Here is a 19,084-nt window from a genome sequence, read left to right on the forward strand (position 1 = left end):
ACAGGTATACAATGTAGATGGATGGATAGTATACTTTATGGATGACGAGTGACGACACAGAGGTAGGTACAGCAGTGGCCTACCGTACTGCTATATACAGTATAATGGACCTGGTGGACACTGTCCGCAGACTGCTAAACTACTAGTATAAAAAAAAAAAAGCCACCACAGGTATACAATGTAGATGGATGGATAGTATACTATTACTTTATGGATGACGAGTGACGACACAGAGATAGGTACAGCAGTGGCCTACCGTACTGCTATATACAGTATAATGGACCTGGTGGACACTGTCAGCAGACTGCTAAACTACTAGTATAAAAAAAAAAGCCACCACAGGTATACAATGTAGATGGATGGATAGTATACTTTATGGATGACGAGTGACGACACAGAGGTAGGTACAGCAGTGGCCTACCGTACTGCTATATACAGTATAATGGACCTGGTGGACACAGTGTCAGCAGACTGCTAAACTACTAGTATAAAAAAAAAAAGCCACCACAGGTATACAATGTAGATGGATGGATAGTATACTTTATGGATGACGAGTGACGACACAGAGGTAGGTACAGCAGTGGCCTACCGTACTGCTATATACAGTATAATGGACCTGGTGGACACAGTGTCAGCAGACTGCTAAACTACTAGTAAAAAAAAAAAAAAGCCACCACAGGTATACAATGTAGATGGATGGATAGTATACTTTATGGATGACGAGTGACGACACAGAGGTAGGTACAGCAGTGGCCTACCGTACTGCTATATACAGTATAATGGACCTGGTGGACACTGTCAGCAGACTGCTAAACTACTAGTATAAAAAAAAAAGCCACCACAGGTAAACAATGTAGATGGATGGATAGTATACTTTATGGATGACGGATGACGACACAGAGGTAGGTACAGCAGTGGCCTACCGTACTGCTATATACAGTATAATGGACCTGGTGGACACAGTGTCAGCAAACTGCTAAACTACTAGTATAAAAACAAAAAAGCCACAGGAGTGTTTTTCAGGCAGACAAACGTATACTGGTGGTCACTGTCAGCAAAACTCTGCACTGTACTCCTGCTATAGCTGCTCCCCAGTCCCCACAATTAAGAAGTGTGAGCACTCAGCACAGATATATCATGCAGCACACTGAGCACAGATATGGTATGGAGCGTTTTTTTCAGGCAGAGAAGAGAACGGATAAAAAACTGGTGGTCACTATCAACAAAACTCTGCACTGTACTCCTCCTAAAAGCTGCTCCCCAATCCTCCCCACAATAGTAAAATAAACAAGCAAAGCAAAGCAATCAGACCAACTGTAGTGTCTCGTATAAACGGAGAGGACGCCAGCCACATCCTCTCCCTATCAATCTCAATGCACGTGTAAAAATGGCGGCGACGCGCAGCTGCTTATAGAATCCGAATCTCGCGAGAATCCGACAGCGGGATGATGACGTTCGGGCGCGCTCGGTTTAGCCGAGCAAGGCGGGAGGATCCGAGTCTGCTCTGACCCGTGTAAAAAAAGGTAAAGCTCGGGTGGGTTCGGTTTCTCAGAAACCGAATCCGCTCATCACTACTTATCATACATTTGTGACCTCACTCCACCCCAAATCTTCTTCCATGCACGCCCCAGTGGATGACTGCACATAGCAGGCAAGGGAAAGAGTAAACATGCACTGTTCTTTCCTCCATATGTGCCTTAAAACTTAGACCCCATAAGAAACTAATGGGTCTATTTACTAAACTTTGGATGGAGGTTAAGTTGATGGAGATAAAGTACCAGCCAATCAGCTCCTAATTGTTATTTTTTTAAACCTGTGACATGGCAGTTAGGAGCTGATTGGCTGGTGCTTTACCTCCGTCCACTTTATCTCCATCCAAGGCTTAGTAAATAGATCCCAAAGTAAATGACTCAGATGTGGACTCTAATGCAGCTACAACTGTGTCTTTTTACTAGCCTCATGTATCTTCACGCTAATGCCACAGCTAATGTCATTAATACAGAGATGCTGACCGTCTGCAGCGTTAATTGGCTGCTTTGTGTAAAAGTTGCGCCATCAGTCACACAGCCGTCGCACCACTGGGCGTTGCACCAGCAGAATGTCCATTGAAACATGGCCATCAGCGGTATCCATCGTGGCACATGTACAGTGTGACTCAGACACATGCACAGTACAAAAAAATCTCGGGCAACTGTACAAACATTGTCGCTGCGCCCACCTTCAAATAAGGCCCATACACCTAATCCCATAACAATACCCTGAAAACACACACACTGTGTTACAAACTCTTTACTCTAACAACCACAAATACACTGCTAAGAAAACTTTATCAAATACACATTATTATTTGTAGAACCCAAGAAAATATAGAATTACACTGTTTTCACTTTTCACAGGACGCAGTTAAAATGTTTTTGCCCTAAACTGTCTAAAGGCTGTGCCTCAGTGTATTGTATAATACATGATGACATTTTTCCATTATCTGCTTCAGTGAGATCTAGGCCAAATGTTTAGCTTTATTGACGAACTGTGCCAGTAACTTTATTTTTTTATTATGATTTGTGTTCTTAAATTTAGCATATGTTTTGAGAACCGATTTCATATAATTTTCCCTTAAGATTATACTGTATGTTCTAGCTTTCTCTAGGATGAAAAACAGCAGCTTGGTCACAAGAGCGACTGTGCCATGCCAGTGGCCAAAGACCCTGCAATTAGGAAATATAGGGCGAGGTGTAATGCTGCGCGAGTTCAGCGGCCGTGCGGGATGCCGGCAGAACTTGGACATTCTTTTAAAGGGGCAATCACTTACAAGGCATGGTTTTTCCTTGTAAGTGATTGCCCCTTTAAAAAACAGTCTGAGTTCGTCCGGCATCCCGCACGGCGGCTGAACTCGGGCGGCATTACACGCCGCCCCTACACGCCGCCCCTAGTCTTAGAATCAAAGTGCCATACATGTTAAAAAGGTAAGACTGTAAAACCTTCACAGAGCAAGTAGACCATGTGGGGTAAAGATGGGAGTTCTATTTAAGAAGGGATGTTACCCATAGCAACCAATCAGATTCTACTTCTCATTTACCTAGCACCTTCTAGAAGATAATACCTGGAATCTGATTGGCTGCTATGGGCAACATCCCATCTTAAATAGAACGCCCATCTTAGTAAATTTACCCCTAAGAGTTATCTTCTAACATAGGGCCTAATTCTGAGTTGATCGCAGCATCAAATTTGTTAGCAGTTGGGCAAAACCATGTGCACTGCAGGGGGGACAGGTATAACATGTGCAGAGAGAGTTAGATTTGGGTGTGGCGTGTTCAAGGCCCTTATTTGCCATTTTTCCTCCTTATAGTAATGCCCAGTATACATTATACCACATACTGCAATGGCCCTTAGACATTATGCCACACACAATAATGCACATGACACAATGGGGGTAATTCCAAGTTGATCGCAGCAGGAATTCTGTTAGCAACTGGGCAAAACCATGTGCACTGCAGGGGAGGCAGATATAACATGTGCAGAGAGACTTAGATTTGGGTGTGGTGTGTTCAATCTGCAATCTAAATTGCATTGTAAAAATAAAGCAGCCAGTATTTACCCTGCACAGAAACAAAATAAACCACCCAAATCTAACTCTCTCTGCACATGTTACATCTGCCCCACCTGCAGTGCACATGGTTTTGCCCAATTGCTAACAAACTTGCTGCTGCGATCAACTCAGAATTACCCCCATAGGGCGAAACTTGCACATTGCAGTAACCCATAACAACCAATCAATCTGCATTTAGCTTTGATGGATTTAATGTTGGGTAGTCTAATAAAACAAAGTGTGTGAGTGGTTGCTATGTGTCATTGCATTCTGTAAATCTGTGCCCATATTAAGTATGACATATAACATAGATTTATTAATTGATTGATTAATTAATTAATTATCAACATGTTCATTTAAAAATCCCAAAAGCAGAGCCTAGCTCTTGACAGTAAATCATAACAATACAGTATATCTCCCAATAGTGGTTCATTTACAGTATATCCCATGTCCCCAATTCAGCCAGACATCATCCAATCTACCAGAAGCAGCTCTATCACAGGACACCTCCAAATTCTGAGGTTGCCCTTTTTATCATGATCTATGGCACGTTGGAAGATAAGCACATTAACCAAACAATAATTATCTTTTGTTTGGCAAGTTGTAATAATGAAAAAGTAAGTAGAATAACAAAAGCAAGTACTAGTTGCTACAAATTTTGTGCATGCAAGTTTACACATATGTTAGTATATAACGCCAACAATGAGGGAGATTTATCAAATGATTTAAATTTAAATGATGGTAATTTTTCAAACACAGCTTGTAACATGACAGTTACAAGCGGATTAGTTAGTAGTCTCAATTTACTTTATCTCTCTCCATGGTTTTGGAACATCTCCCCCACTGTTTCCACATACAGTAGAATTATTATTTTTTATGCTGTGTTTTATTTAAAGATACGCCCAACTGTTTAGTTATTATTGGTGATGTAACTGTAAATAGGAATTGCCTTCTGAGAGAACTCTAAAACTGCAAAACTCACAGATGTTTCTTATTAAACCGTTAGGATTCAAGATTAATAATGAACACATTCTGAGTAAGTGCTTATAAGGTAAACAAGTGTTTTAGATAAGGCTACAGACGTTTCTTACCTGACGAGAGCACTTGGTGTCTCTGAGAGCTTTAAGACTTCCGTTCCAGTGCAGGAGTTGAAAGACTATCATGAGTTCCTGTAGAATATAATATAATACCAAGTGTTATCAATGTATTAAACCAGACTTTTTGATATGTTCTATTTACTTAAAGCAAAAATATATGTTATACTGTATATAAGTGGAATTTTGTTCTCTATTTATTTTAGGATAAATGTTGCGTAAAATAAATAAAAGTAAGTTAGTCACAAAACCCTCATTCCTTTTATTATTATTATTATTATTATCTTTTTTATTATTATTATTATTATATGTCTCCACTAAGTGTCCGTACAAGGAAAAATCATAAAAATACATACAAATCAATACAATAAGACTAAAATGAATCAGACAGAAGGGGAAAAGTCAAACTGACATAAAGACAATTAAGTGTGTGACAGTTTTTAATAGTGGCACTCAATGACCCAGTACCTTCTTTCCAGCCGGGTGGTCTTCAGGTTGCCAGCGGCCGGGCTCCCGACGACCACCATACTGGCGCCGGAATCCCGACCACCGGCATACCAACAACCTTTCTCCCTCCTGGGGGTCCACGACCCCCCCGGAGGAAGAATAGATAGTGTGGCGCGCGTAGCGTGCCACTGTGCCCGCAGGGGCTCATTTGCGCTCACCCAGCTGTCGGTATGCCGGCGGTCGGGATTCCGGCGCCGGTATGCTGGTCGCCGGGAGCCCGACCGCCGGCACCACATACTACACCCCTTCCAGATAATAGTTGCATCAAGGTAGAGCTTTAAAAGTAGATTGTAATGTGAAAAAAAAGCTAATTTGAGCAAATAAGGAACATTTATCTATATGTATCCAAATATAATACAGCACACAAAGCATCTCAATGACCACCATACAATATACAAATCCCACCAATGAATGTCACAGAGCATCCTAATGACCGCCATACAAAACACAGAGCAACCAGGGTCCACCAGGCAAAACACAGAGCAATCCAGTGACTGCAATGCATACCTCCCAACATGACCCTCTCCAGGAGGGACAGAATGCTCTGCTCCTGGACTTCCCACTTAAATCATGATTGCCAGCACCTGTGCTGAAACATCTTTCTCATCCATTAACCTGTTCAACACAGGTGCAGACAATCATAAGAAAAGTCCAGAAGCAGAGCATTGTGTCCGTCCTGGAGAGGGTCATGTTGGGAGGCATGCAATGCAATGCACAAAGTATCTCAGTGTCTACCATACAATGCACTGAGATACGTAGGACATACTAGTGACCGTATTACAATACTCAGATCATCCCAGTAACTGCCTTACAATACAGGTATAGGGCATCTCAGTGAAGAAAATACAATACGCACAGCATTCCAGTGACCACCATATTAAGTGCAGAGTTTCCCAGCGACCACCATAATACAGTATTTCTCTGACCAACACAAAATATCATCCCTCTTTGTTCATTTGTTAATAACACATCCACAAAAATGATTTACACCCTCAGCATCATGTAATAATCATTTACTACCTCATTCCTTTTATTAATATATGTCTGACTCTAGACCTTAACCCCTTTGAGAATGTGTGGTGGAACCTTAAGATATGCAAAAACAAAGCCATCAAACATTAATGAAATGGGATAAAATGATTCAAATATTAAGTGAGGTAAACTGAAAAACTCATATAGAAAGTGAGTTTACTAAGCCTGATATTGAAAAGTCCAGATTTAAAAGTGTTCTATTTTATTTTTTCACACAACTCTATACTGCAGCTCATTTATGAAGAACAAAAGTGTGGAAATGTGTGACATCCTTATGCAGAAAAATAGGTGAAGGGGTAAATTAGCTGGTCTGAAAGTGTATTTGAGGTTCTGGCATCCAGCACAGCTCGAGTCGAAACCACAAATAAAAAAAACAAACCTCAAAACAGACTGTACCTCTGATATTTAAAATTTTAAATGAGTAAAATGGGGTTTGTTGAGGACACATAACTTTGACTGAGAAGAATAAGCAGGCAGGATACTGTATGTACACCTTTCATGAAGTGTTGTAACTTATAACATTACTGGAAAGCCGTTATTAGGGTGAATGTAGTGGAGGTAGATGGATTATGGTGTTGCAATAAAATATGATTATTTTAGAAATGTAATCGGTATAATGTGTGGAAATCTGTGTGAGAAGGCAACACAATCTTTAATACTGTATGATGAACAAAATAGAGAGGCATGATTTTTAGGGGTGTGGTTCGTTTTATCGACAGTATCTAGGTCGACAATGTTTAGGTCGACCACTATAGGTCGACAGTCACTAGGTCGACATGGATGGAAGGTCGACAGGGTTTCTAGGTCGACATGTGCTAGGTCGACAGGTCTAAAGGTCGACATGACAAATTTTTTTTTTTTTGGTGTCGTTTTCTTCGTAAAGTGACTGGGATCCCAAATTAGTGCACCGCGTCCCCTCGCATGGCTCGCTTCGCTCGCCATGCTTCGGGCATGGTGCCTTCGCTCCGCTACCGCTTCGCTCGGCACACTTTACCGTTCCAATCGTAGTCCACGTGGATCGTTAAGTATGAAAAAATCCGCCCCCCCAAAAAAATTGTGAAAAACTCATGTCGACCTTTAGACCTGTCGACCTAGCACATGTCGACCTAGAAACCCTGTCGACCTTCCATCCATGTCGACCTAGTGACTGTCGACCTATAGTGGTCGACCTAAACATTGTCGACCTAGACACTGTCGATCTTCAGACCGGATCCCGATTTTTAGATATGAGTGGTAGTAGCAGCAGCAGGTCCGGTTCTAGACCTTACGGCGCCCAGGGCGAAAGTTTCCTGCGGTGCGCGCCCCCCTCCCCCAGGTAAAATAGGGGCGTGGCTTCTTCATAGGGAAGGGGCATGGCCACAGTTATCTCCTTGTACTTGTGCCCTCTTGTAGCTGTACCCCCAGTGGATTTGCCCCCCAGTAGTTGTGCCCCCAGCAGCTGTGCCCCTGTAGCAGTGCCTCAATAGTTGTGAGCCCAGTAGCTGTGCCCCAGTAGTTGTGACCCCTGTAGTTGTGCCCCCAGTAGCTGTGTCCCTTGTAGCTTTGCCCCCAGTAGCTGTGCCCCTTGTAGCTGTGCCCCAGTAGTTGTGCCCCCTGTAGTTGTGCCCCCAGCAGTTGTGACCCCTGTAGCTGTGCCAGTGCCCCCAGTAGTTGTGCCCCCTGTAGCTGTGCCAGTGACCCCAGTAGCTGTGCCCCTGTAGCTGTGCCAGTGCCCCCAGTAGTTGTGCCCCCTGTAGCTGTGCCAGTGCCCCCTAGCTGTACCCCTGTAGCTGTGCCAGTGCCCCCAGTAGCTGTGCTCCCTAGCTGTGCTCCTGTAGCTGTGCCAGTGCCCCCAGTAGCTGTGCCCCTGTAGCTGTGCCAGTGCCCACAGTAGCTGTGCTAGTGCCCCCTAGCTGTGCCAGTGCCCCCCAGTAACTGTGCCAGTGACCCCAGTAGCTGTGCTCCTAGTTGTGCCCCTGTAGCTGTGCCAGTGCCCCCAGTAGCTGTGCCCCCTAGCTGTGCCAGTGCCCCCAGTAGCTGTGCCCCCTAGCTGTGCCCCTGTATCTGTGCCAGTGCCCCCAGTAGCTGTGCCAGTGCCCCCTAGCTGTGCCCCTGTAGCTGTGCCAGTGCCCCAGTAGCTGTGCCCCTGTAGCTGTGCCAGTGCCCAAAGTAGCTGTGCCCCCTAGCTGTGCCAGTGCCCCCAGTAGCTGTGCCCCCTAGCTGTGCCCGTGCCCCCAGTAGTTGTGCCAGTGCCCCCTAGCTGTGCCCCTGTAGCTGTGCCAGTGCCCCCAGTAGCTGTGCCAGTGCCTCCAGTAGCTGTGCCCCCTAGCTGTGCCAGTGCCCCCAGTAACTGTGCCAGTGACCCCAGTAGCTGTGCTCCTAGTTGTGCCCCTGTAGCTGTGCCAGTGCCCCCAATAGCTGTGCCCCCTAGTTGTGCCAGTGGCCCCGGTAGCGCTGCACACACACACACATTAAAAAAAACACACACACAATACTTACCGCTCCTGCTGCGCTGCCCACCGTCTCCGGCTCCTCTCTACTATGGGAGAGACGTCATGACGTCTCTCCCATAGCAGTGCCGCACAGACACTAGGGGTCAATTATGACCTTGAGGGCTGTTACACATTACCCGGTTTACACCAGATGGCAAAAAGCCGGACTAACTTTGTCCGCCTTTTTGTCATCCGGCAGAGTCTTTCACACACAACGGCTTTCAGCCGTGTGTAATGCTGTGCGCATGCGCAGCAGCAGACACGGCTTGAAAAATAAAACGTTGTGTATGAAAGCTCCCCTTCACACACACAGTTCACTGCACACAAGGACGACACGGTCCTGGCAGCCGGACTTTTCAGTGGATATTTCCGGCTGCAACCCGGCAGCAGTGCCGGGGCCATGCTGTTTGAAAGCACCCTACACTTTACATTATTAATTAAAATACCGGCACGGGAAAAAGCCATCCGGCTTTTTCCCGGCTGGCAAAAGCTGCCGCGTGTGTAATAGCCCTAGTGTCAGTCAGTAATGCCAGCTGCAGCGGGCGCCCGCAGAGCCCATGGTGCCTGCTGCAGCCGGGGACAGGGGGAAGATTAGTATGCTGCTCTTGCCACGGCGGCGCCCCTGGGGCAGCGGCGCCCCAGGCAAAAAGCCTGCTTGCCCTTCGGCAAGAGCCGCTACTGAGCAGCAGTGAGTTCAGTATTCCAGTGGGTAGCTGTAGTAACAGTAGTTGTGTGTGTTCTAGAGTGTTTTATTTTGAGTTGGAGATGTGGCTTTTAATATCAACATTGGGGGGACTCCCCTGAGGAGTGTGTGGGTATATGTTTGAATTTATTTGTATGAACTACAGTATATACATTGTAATTAACTCCACTGGAGACATTCTACATTATTTATCTTTTATTGTCCATGAATGCTTCATGCTATGGCATTCTGTTATAAGTATGAAAGTCATTATCACTGTTCATTCTGTTATTCTTGGACATTGGGGGTCATTCCGAGTTGTTCGCTAGCTGCAATCGTTCGCTGTGCAGCGATGAGGGAAAAAAATGGCACTTCTGCGCATGCGTATGCGGCGCAATGCGCACACGCGACGTACTATTACAACGACCGTTGCAGTTTCACCCAGGGTCTAGCGAAGCATTTCAGTCGCACTGGTGGCCGCAGAATGATTGACATGAAGTGGGCGTTTCTGGGTGTCAAATGACCGTTTTCAGGGAGTGTTCGGAAAAACGCAGTTGTGCCAGGAAAAACACAGACGTGGCTGGGCGAACGCAGGGCGTGTTTGTGACGTCAAAACAGGAACTGAATGGTCTGAAGTGATCGCAAGCGCTGAGTAGGTTTTGAGCTACTCTGAAACTGCACAAAAAAACTTTGTAGCCGCACTGCGATCCTTTCGTTCGCACTTCTGCTAAGCTAAAATACACTCCCAGTGGGAGGCGGCATAGCGTTTGCACGGCTGCTAAAAACTGCTAGTGAGCGATCATCTCGGAATGACCACCATTGCCCGTTGTTATTGTATACTGCGGTACCTAATGCTTCAATAAAAAAAAATATTAAATGCAAAAAAGTACAAACTTCATACAAATCATGTTTAAAGGCAACCCTGCTAAATATATTTCTTCTAAACCAGCACTTCGAGATTATTGTGCTTACCATATGGGTACACACAGTCCACCTGTAGTTCCCCTTCCAATTACTGCAAGCTTGAGGAGCAGTAGATAACAGTGACAATGGGGGAGTACCGATGCCTTTATTAGTGGACGTTACTACTTTTTAGTTTATTACAGGTCATTAATTTACTGGTGTATCTTTTACTGGTCTTGTTGGTTATTACAGGGCATTACTGTTACTGCAATATAAGGTACAGGGCACTATTCACACTAGGGCCTATAAAAGACTAAGTACATTAATATAACTGCATGCATATTAAGGGAGGTATGCAATTAGCTCTGATCATTTTGGAGATAATGAATTCGCCCCACTGAGTATTCAGTTAGGACCGTTTTGTCTGTTTTGAAGGCATTTTCGCCAATGCCTTTTAACCTTTTTTTTTTTTTATTTTAAGTGAAAAGGCATTGGCGAAAAATGCCTCAAAATTGGTGATAAAGACGGAAAACACATGGATTCGCCAATCCACGTGTTTTCTGCCCATGTCGCATTATTTGCCTAGGCGAAAATCCGGCCCTGCTATTGCACAGTGCGAATTCCCATTCGCCCCCTAAAAATAGTAAAAAGGTCAGTTTTTTCGCCAAGGCAATAAAAAACTGAGCTAATTGCATACCCCCTAAGTTTGTAATTATCATCTTCCTGGGGACTACTGTGAGTGGCGGCATTTTTACTAGTACAGGTTGAGTATCCCTTATCCAAAATGCTTGGGACCAGAGGTATTTTGGATATCGGATTATTCCGTATTTTGGAATAATTGCATACCATAATGAGATATCATGGTGATGGGACCTAAGTCTAAGCACAGAAGGCATTTATGTTTCATATACACCTTATACACACAGCCTGAAGGTCATTTTATACTATATTTTTAATAACTTTGTGCATTAATCAAAGTGTGTATACATACACACAATTCATTTATGTTTCATATATACCTTATACACACAGCCTGAAGGTCATTTAATACAATATTTTTTATTCTTTTGTGTATTAAACAAAGTTTGTGTTCATTGAGCCATCAGAAAACCAATTTTTCACTATCTCAGTCTCACTCAAAAAAGTCCGTATTTCGGAATATTCCGTATTTCGGAATATTTGGATAGGGGATACTCAACCTGTATACTATTAATTAATTTATTTATTCATTATCAGTTCTTTATGTAATGCACACATTATGCAGCACTGTACAGAGAATATTAAGTCATTCACATTAGTCCAGGCTGCAGTGGAGCTTACAATCAGAGGAGCCAAGAGGAGGTGGCAGCGGATACTAATTACCCGGGCATGTTGGTGGGGCCCAGCGGGGGCCTGGGTCAGGGGCTAAAAGGGACATGTCCCCATGTGCAGCCGATGATGCCACCCATTGAAACGTGCTTCACAACGTCAGCGCTTACTATTTTTATTTTTTTTATTTTGAAGGTTGTGGCCACACTTCCCTGGATTTGGCCACGCCCCCCTGTACCTGGGCTTGTGGCCACACTTGGTACCCTTTACAGTCTTTATTCCCCACCATATGGACGCACATACAAAACTAGGGTTGATTTGTGTCAGAAGCCAATTAATTTATCATGATGTGTTTGGATTGTTGGAGGAAACCACAGCATCTGGAGGAAACCCAAACAAACTAAGGAAGAACATGAAAACTTCATGCAGGTAAGTGCATGCTTGGAATGGAACCCATGACCCCAGTGTTGCTGCCATACAACAAACATTAATATATATCGAAGACTACTACGAATTACTAAGATGAAATGTATACCTGAAGAGCATATACTTAGCTAGATCTGTCTACCAATGCACCCTTGCACTCCTATGCAGTAGGTTGTTAGGGCTGTTAGTAGTTTTGGTGCCCAGGATAAGATGAAAAACACACTAGAGAGAGAGGGGGAGGAAAGGGGGGTGGGGGTGGGGGCTGATAGTCCATTAGTGAAATAATATCGTCTTTTACAGGAGGACTACAGGCTTAAGCAAGCCTCCCCCGTATGCTGGTACTTGGAGGGCCACAAGTACCAGCAGGCAGGGCATGAAGGGCATGTTGGTACCTATAGTCCCCTCTGTAAAAGAAACATTTTCCCCCTCTCTCTCGCCCCATCTCCCCCTTCTCTTGTTCTCTGTGCCTCTCTCTTTCTCTCTCTGTCTTCCCCTCCCTCTCTCTCCATCTCCACCCCCCTCTCTCTATTCCTCTGCACCTTTAATCTTTCATCTACACCCCTCTTTCTCTCTCATTTGGTCTGTCTTACTCCCTCACTCTCTTTCCTCTTCCGTAACATAATCCTCTTCTATCCCTCCCTTGCCATCTTCCCTCTCGCTCTCTCCATCTCCCTCTTTCTCTGCCCCCTCCCTCTCTGTCTCTCCGTCTCTGCCCCTTTCTCTTTGTCTCTCCCCCCTCCCCTCTCTACGTCTCTGTACCCTCTCTCTCCCCTCTGTCTCTGTGTTCCCCTGCACCTTTCTTCCTTCCTCTTCACCCCTCTCTCTCTCTATTTCCCTCTCTCTCCCTGTGTCCCCCTCTCTTTCTGTCTATCCCTTTTCTCAGTCTCTCCCTCTCTGCCTCCTCCCTCTGAACCTCTCTTCCTTCCTCTTCACCCCTCTCTCCCTGTCTCCCCCTCTCTTTCTCTGTCCACTCCCTTTCTCAGTCTTTCCCTCTCCGTCTCCTCCCTCTGAACTTCTCTTCCTTCCTCTTCAACCCCCTCTCTCTCCCTCCCTCCCTCCGTCTCTCCCTCTCCCTCACTCTTCCTCCTCTTCCCTAATATAATTTCTCTTCCATCTCTTTAGTAAATTCTTCCACTACAGTAGTATTGCCTTTCCTCAGCTCTCATGTTAAAGCCGCTTGTTTTTTTTTCTGCCTGTCTTCCCCACTGATACTTACCCTTCATGTCCCAGTGAACCTTTGCAACCCAATTTATCCCCTTTACTCCCACCTATAGAGACCTTTTATACTCTCTGCCTCCCCTCATCACCTTCTTCCAGTCACCCTCTCCCTGCCACCCTCTAAATCCTCCAATGCTTCTCCATGGCCCTCACTGCTTCTCCCTGTCACACTGTCCCCATCACCTTTTTCCTGTCACCTATTGCCTCTCTTCCTTTCACCAACTCTCCGTCTCCCTGCCACCCTCCGTCTCATCTCCATTATCCTCTGCCTCATCCCTGTCATCCTGTCCCTCTCCATGACACCCACTACCATGAGGCATATTGTGAACTTGGGGTGGAGGAGGGGGGCCCAAAGCATAGTTTTGCACCTGGGCCCACCACTGATGACCACCATCCATCCAGGACTTCTACGGCATCTTCTTCATTCTTCACCTGAGGGGCGGCAGCCTTTAAGTTCTTTTACATGGCCGTCGCCCATCAAGTACTTCCATGGTGACTGTATATGGTTATGACTGCAAACAGAGAGGACACATGCGGTTTTAACTAGAACAAACAGAAACTGCTGGCTGCCATATTCTGACACAAAAAAACTCTCAATCACTCTTATCAGCAAGTGACCTGAAAAAGCGGCCAGCAACCAGTAGAATGCAAAATATTTTGAAACTGAAATTGACAGAAGCCCATGAGAGGTTACTTGCTCATAATACCTCCACTGGAATAAATATTTTTGAAAGATATAAACCTTTGTCAGACCACTCATTCTCACTTTTACCACTGTTAGACTAATGGTCCTATCAGACAGGTATCAGGAACATTGGTATTCAATATAGATTAATCTAGCCAACGTGCATCCATGAGTTATTTGGACAATATGTCACTAGTGCATCGGTGGTGTGTACACCTAACTTGTCTGTGTGGATTGATGCCGACTTATGGTGTGTACACACGGTGAGATATTTTCCTATGGTTTTGACTATATAGTCAAAATCATAAGAAAAGTTAGTGCAGATCGCAAGGTGAAAGTCACCTTGCGATCCCGATACGATAACGATACGTGGTTCCACACGGTCGGCATCGCAAGCCTAGATAGACTGTGCAGGCAAGTCAATTTTGACTATCTCGTAGAAAATATAGTTAAAATTGACACTTAGCCAAAATCGCACATAGTCAGTATCGCAAGCACAGTCATTATGTGCTTGCGATGCTGACCTAGCCCCTGTCGCATAGTGAGAATCGGGGTTAGCCCGATTCTCACCGTGTGTATGCACCTTTAGATTTTTGGAAGTTTCCTTAGTGTAAAAATGCATATTGGCTCTGTGTATGATGAGAAAACTGGCCAAACCAGAATCCCCCCAAAAAACAGCTTACCGGGAAACTCTGAAACACACGGATAGCCTATTTTTCCATCTTCAATCTCTCTCTTGTCAAAAATTGGCTACGCCACTGATGCCACTGCATAGAAAATACTGCCAACCCTGGGCAGAACTGCAGACTTATTATAACAGATCCCGGACTATTGAACAATGAGTTACATAGAAACTATACACTTATTTTGGCTCCTAAAATTATACCGCACTTTTACATACTATACATAATCATTGTTGTTTAATATGTATACAATATACCCAGTTTCAGTATAAGAATGCCAGTATTCATGATATCCTTACTTCTTTACAAAATGCAGAAAATAGAAGATTACAGTTAATATAGTGGGTAACATAATAAAAGAAAGGTAAAATGCCAATGCTTTTCAGTATGTATTTTCTTCAAAAGAAAATGTTTTTTTCTTCTTTATTTCATTATAAAATCATTCTAGCCGCAGAACTCTGGTTCTGAAACCTACCACAGTCTTTCCTGAAAACAATACTCTTGGTTGGCCAGAATTGTGAATTTCTGTGTGATGAGATGGTGGTCTGTTATTCTTTCTATTCTAATTGTGTTTTCTTTAAGATTGTCAGCACTAGTGCCAGTGAGGATTGTATAACATGAATAATACATAACGTCCATGCAGCCATTACAGTGCATCATGAACAGCTTTCAGATAGCAGGCAATCTCTGACTTGCTGCTCTTAAAGAACATTCAGCGCAGATGGTGGGATTGAAAGAACGCTATTTTGTCACTAGTAAACAATCCCGAAATTACATGTAACAAATGCTAGATACTGGAATGCAAAGCGGATCATTTAATACTGACATTCTCATATGTGCTCACCATCCATTCTTCAGTTGTGGTTTATAGAATATAAAAATAAGTTATTGGACTCATGGGTGGTCTGCAAATGGGGAGGAAGTGACAAGTTTATAGCTGAGAGCACAAACACATTGCAAAATGATTATTTTATTGCTAGCATGAAAGTGGTAGGTCTTATCTGCTCCCCCTTTCCAAATTGTGAGTGCGGCTTACAGGCTCAGATAACTCATGCTGAATAATGGCCGTGTATATCTTCTTATAAAAAGCAAATACAGGATTGGAGGAGAGGAGATTTGCCATTAAGGGTATTCCAACTAAAGTTACTTGTATTGGATCTGACATACTGTAGGTATTTATGTAACACACTGTTCCTGAATAGCCATCCAATCAGGAGAGACCATCTAAATATTGTAACCACTGCACTTGATCCACTTCCATTTCTAATACAATTAGAATTCCTCCAACCAAAACCAACACAAGCCATTCATTTACATACAGTAGTGTACCTGCTGTGTTGTGTTTGTCATTTGCTAAGCAGTACACCCAGTCCATGAAATCACAATTCTCACAGAGGGAGGGATTAGTGGTGGGGGAGGCTGCCTATTAAAGCAATGGGGAGGCCCAAGAAGAAGTACAGTAAACTCAGTCTCATAAAGATAACACTCTCATAATTTGAAAAGACAAACTTGTATTGTATATTTGTGTAAAAAGTAGCATTATATCTGTGTAAAAATTAGCATCCACAGATTTTTTCTAATTTTCCCAAAACAAGTTCTGTCATACTTTGTGTACACAGATATACAGCCAAAATCAGAAAAAACCTGTACATGCTAATATTTACACAAATACACAAGTGTGACTTTTCAAATTACGAGAGTCTTATTTTTATGAGACTAAATTTACTGTACTTCTTCCCGTGCCTCCCCCACCCCCAGTCCCACCCCCATGAGACTTGTGATTTCACGACTGGGTTCACTGCTTAGTAAATGACAAACACAACATGGCTGGTACACTACTGTATATAAATGAATGGCCCATGCTGTCATCAGTACTCCCAATCCGTGAAAGCATAAAGCAATGGATGGGAGGCCTGGTAAGAAGTACAGTAAATTCAGTCTCATAAAGATAAAACTATCGGCAATACCACTATACCAAGAGAGCTATGGAGAAAGGTGACTGACACCTGCATTGACATAGTGATGTTGCTTAATGTAATTATTTTTTTTATAGTGCTGTGTGTCCTAAATCTATCGCTGATTGTAATTATTTTTGTTCTTTTATAGAGCTGTGTAGAACTCTGAACTGTGCCTTTCTTTGCTTGCGTTGGAGATGCGGAGTCAATCTTTTTCTCTGTTCACATTTCTAATTAATGTAGAGATCATCTAAAAAAGTAGAGCTACAAGCATCGTTTGACGAACACCAGTATTGCACCTGACGGAGACTGTTTTCATTACACTATAACTGACTATACCCCACGCTGCGACAAGACGCAGGCAAACGTAATGCGACTAGTTTTTCACACTACACGTCACACGGAGGATAGATGAGCATGGCTACATCTGTACCTTGTGCCTTGTTGCTGTACTCACTCTTGCCATGGTGTATGACCTGTGACATGAAGCTGTCTTCCATATCATGTGAGCAGTGTAGTCAGCCATCTCTAAATGCTGATAACAATGTGGGGGAGAGTCCAGAGCCCTCCTGGTTGGGGCTTTCAAAACCATGATGGCTGATATGTCATCTCAGCTCACTGCAAATGCCAATAAAACTCAGGAACTGCAACAAGCAGTGGCAAGTCTCACTGCTAAACATCCCCCCCTGTCTACTAAATGTGCTTTACCTGCACTACTCTCAGATACTGATGATGATATACAGGATGATGGGGATGTTGTGGACCCCATAAGTGGGGATCCCAACCCCACCCAGGGTATTGAGCCCCTCATACTGGCTATTAGGGATGTGTTAAAGCTCCCCCTGGAGGATGCTACTAATCAACAGTAATTTTTCCTCACACAAGATAAAATGGCAGTCACATTTCCTGATTCCAAGGAATTAGATGACTTATTTAAAATGGCCTGGAAGAATCCAGATAAAAAGTTTCAGGTGTCCAAACGGTTTTTGCATGCATTCCCCTTTGCCCCTGATGGCAGAAAATTCTGGGAAGAATCTCCTGCAGTAGACGTCTCAGTCTCTCACCTTTCTAAAAAGGCGGTACTTCCTGCTCCGGGCTCCTTTACAGTAAAGGACCCGGCAGATAGGAAAATTGAGACGACTCTGAAATCTATTTACATTGCTGCGGGTGTTGCTCAAAGGGCCGGTCATTGCAAGTTGCTGGATGACACATGCAATTCATTCCTGGGCTAATCAAATTAAGGAAGGTCTCTCGGGTGATATGACCTTAGTTAATACTGTTACTCTCCTGACTCACATTCAGGACATGGCAAGAGTCCTCTGTGACTCCCTTAAAGAAATTGGCAATATTAATGCTAGGACCATGGTTATGGCTGTGTCTGCGCGCAGAGTATATGGTTACGTCAGTGGATTGCTGATGCTGACTCCAAACGTAATGTGGAATCTCTTCCCTTCACTGGTGAATGGCTCTTTGGAGGTGAATTGGATGCATGGATTTCCAATGCTACTGCTGGAAAATCCACGTTTCTCCCCTCGGGGGCTCCACATGCCTAGATGTACCTATCCGGGACCGTCTGCTCAGTCCTTTCGGTCCTCTATATTTCGTTTTAGGGCCAGAGGGGCCTCCCACGCAGCTAGATGCTCCAGAGGAAAACCTAAGAAACCAGCCATTGCTGGATCTCTGGACCAGTACACCAGTTCTGCTCCCGCAAAGACTTCAGCATGCCGGTGCCCACCCACCCTGAGGAGATCTTGTGGTAGGAGCCCAGTTACGTCACTTTAGCCACATCTGGGACGGTTCCTGCCAAGATGCTTGGGTAAGGGACCTTATCTCTTAGGGTTACAAGTTGAAGTTCGACTGTACTCCTCCCCAACGGTTTTTCAAATCAGGCTTACCAGCTTTGGAAAGTATGTGTGGTACGCTACTACTGGCCATAAACAAGTTGGTTCAGTCCCAGGTCATTGTTCCAGTACCCCTACTACAACAAGGACAGGGTTACTACTCCAGTCTGTTTGTCGTACCAAAACCAGACGGGTCTGTGAGACCCATTCTGAATCTGAAGTCCTTGAATCCTTACCTGAAGGTTTTCAAATTCAAGATGGAATCTTTGAGAGCGGTGATCGCAGGCCTGGAACAACAGGAATTTCTAGTGTCCCTGGATATCAAGGACGCTTACCTACAGTACATATCCCAATTTGGCCTCCTCATCAAACCTATCTCAGGTTTGCCCTACTGAACGATCACTACCAGTTTCAAGCATTACCCTACAGCCTGTCTACAGCTCCAAGGGTGTTCACGAAGGTGATGGCAGAAATTATGTTTCAGCTCAGGGTCCAGGGGGGTCAATGTAATTCCATACCTGGACGATCTCCTGATAAAAGCGAGTTCCAGGGAGCTTCTATCGCTCCATATAGATCGCACAATCCAACTTCTGTCTCACCATGGGTGGATCCTCAATCTGCAGAAGTCCCACCTGGAACCGTCTCAGAGACTCCTGTTTCTGGGAATGCTACTGGATACTGTAGCACAGAGAG

The 19,084-nt window shown here is 44.3% G+C and overlaps 1 protein-coding gene across 1 annotated transcript in view; it reads right to left on the reverse strand.

Moving 5' to 3' along the window:
* LIX1 (limb and CNS expressed 1) overlaps positions 1-19,084 on the reverse strand; it is a 278,166-nt gene that overhangs the window by 78,579 nt on the left and 180,503 nt on the right. Inside the window, exon 5 of the mRNA XM_063964057.1 lies at positions 4,678-4,755. Coding sequence (XP_063820127.1) covers positions 4,678-4,755 — 78 coding nt within the window. The remainder of the gene's footprint in view (positions 1-4,677; positions 4,756-19,084) is intronic.

This window comes from Pseudophryne corroboree, chromosome 1 (assembly GCF_028390025.1).
Source record: "Pseudophryne corroboree isolate aPseCor3 chromosome 1, aPseCor3.hap2, whole genome shotgun sequence".
NCBI classification, from domain to species: Eukaryota; Metazoa; Chordata; class Amphibia; order Anura; family Myobatrachidae; genus Pseudophryne; species Pseudophryne corroboree.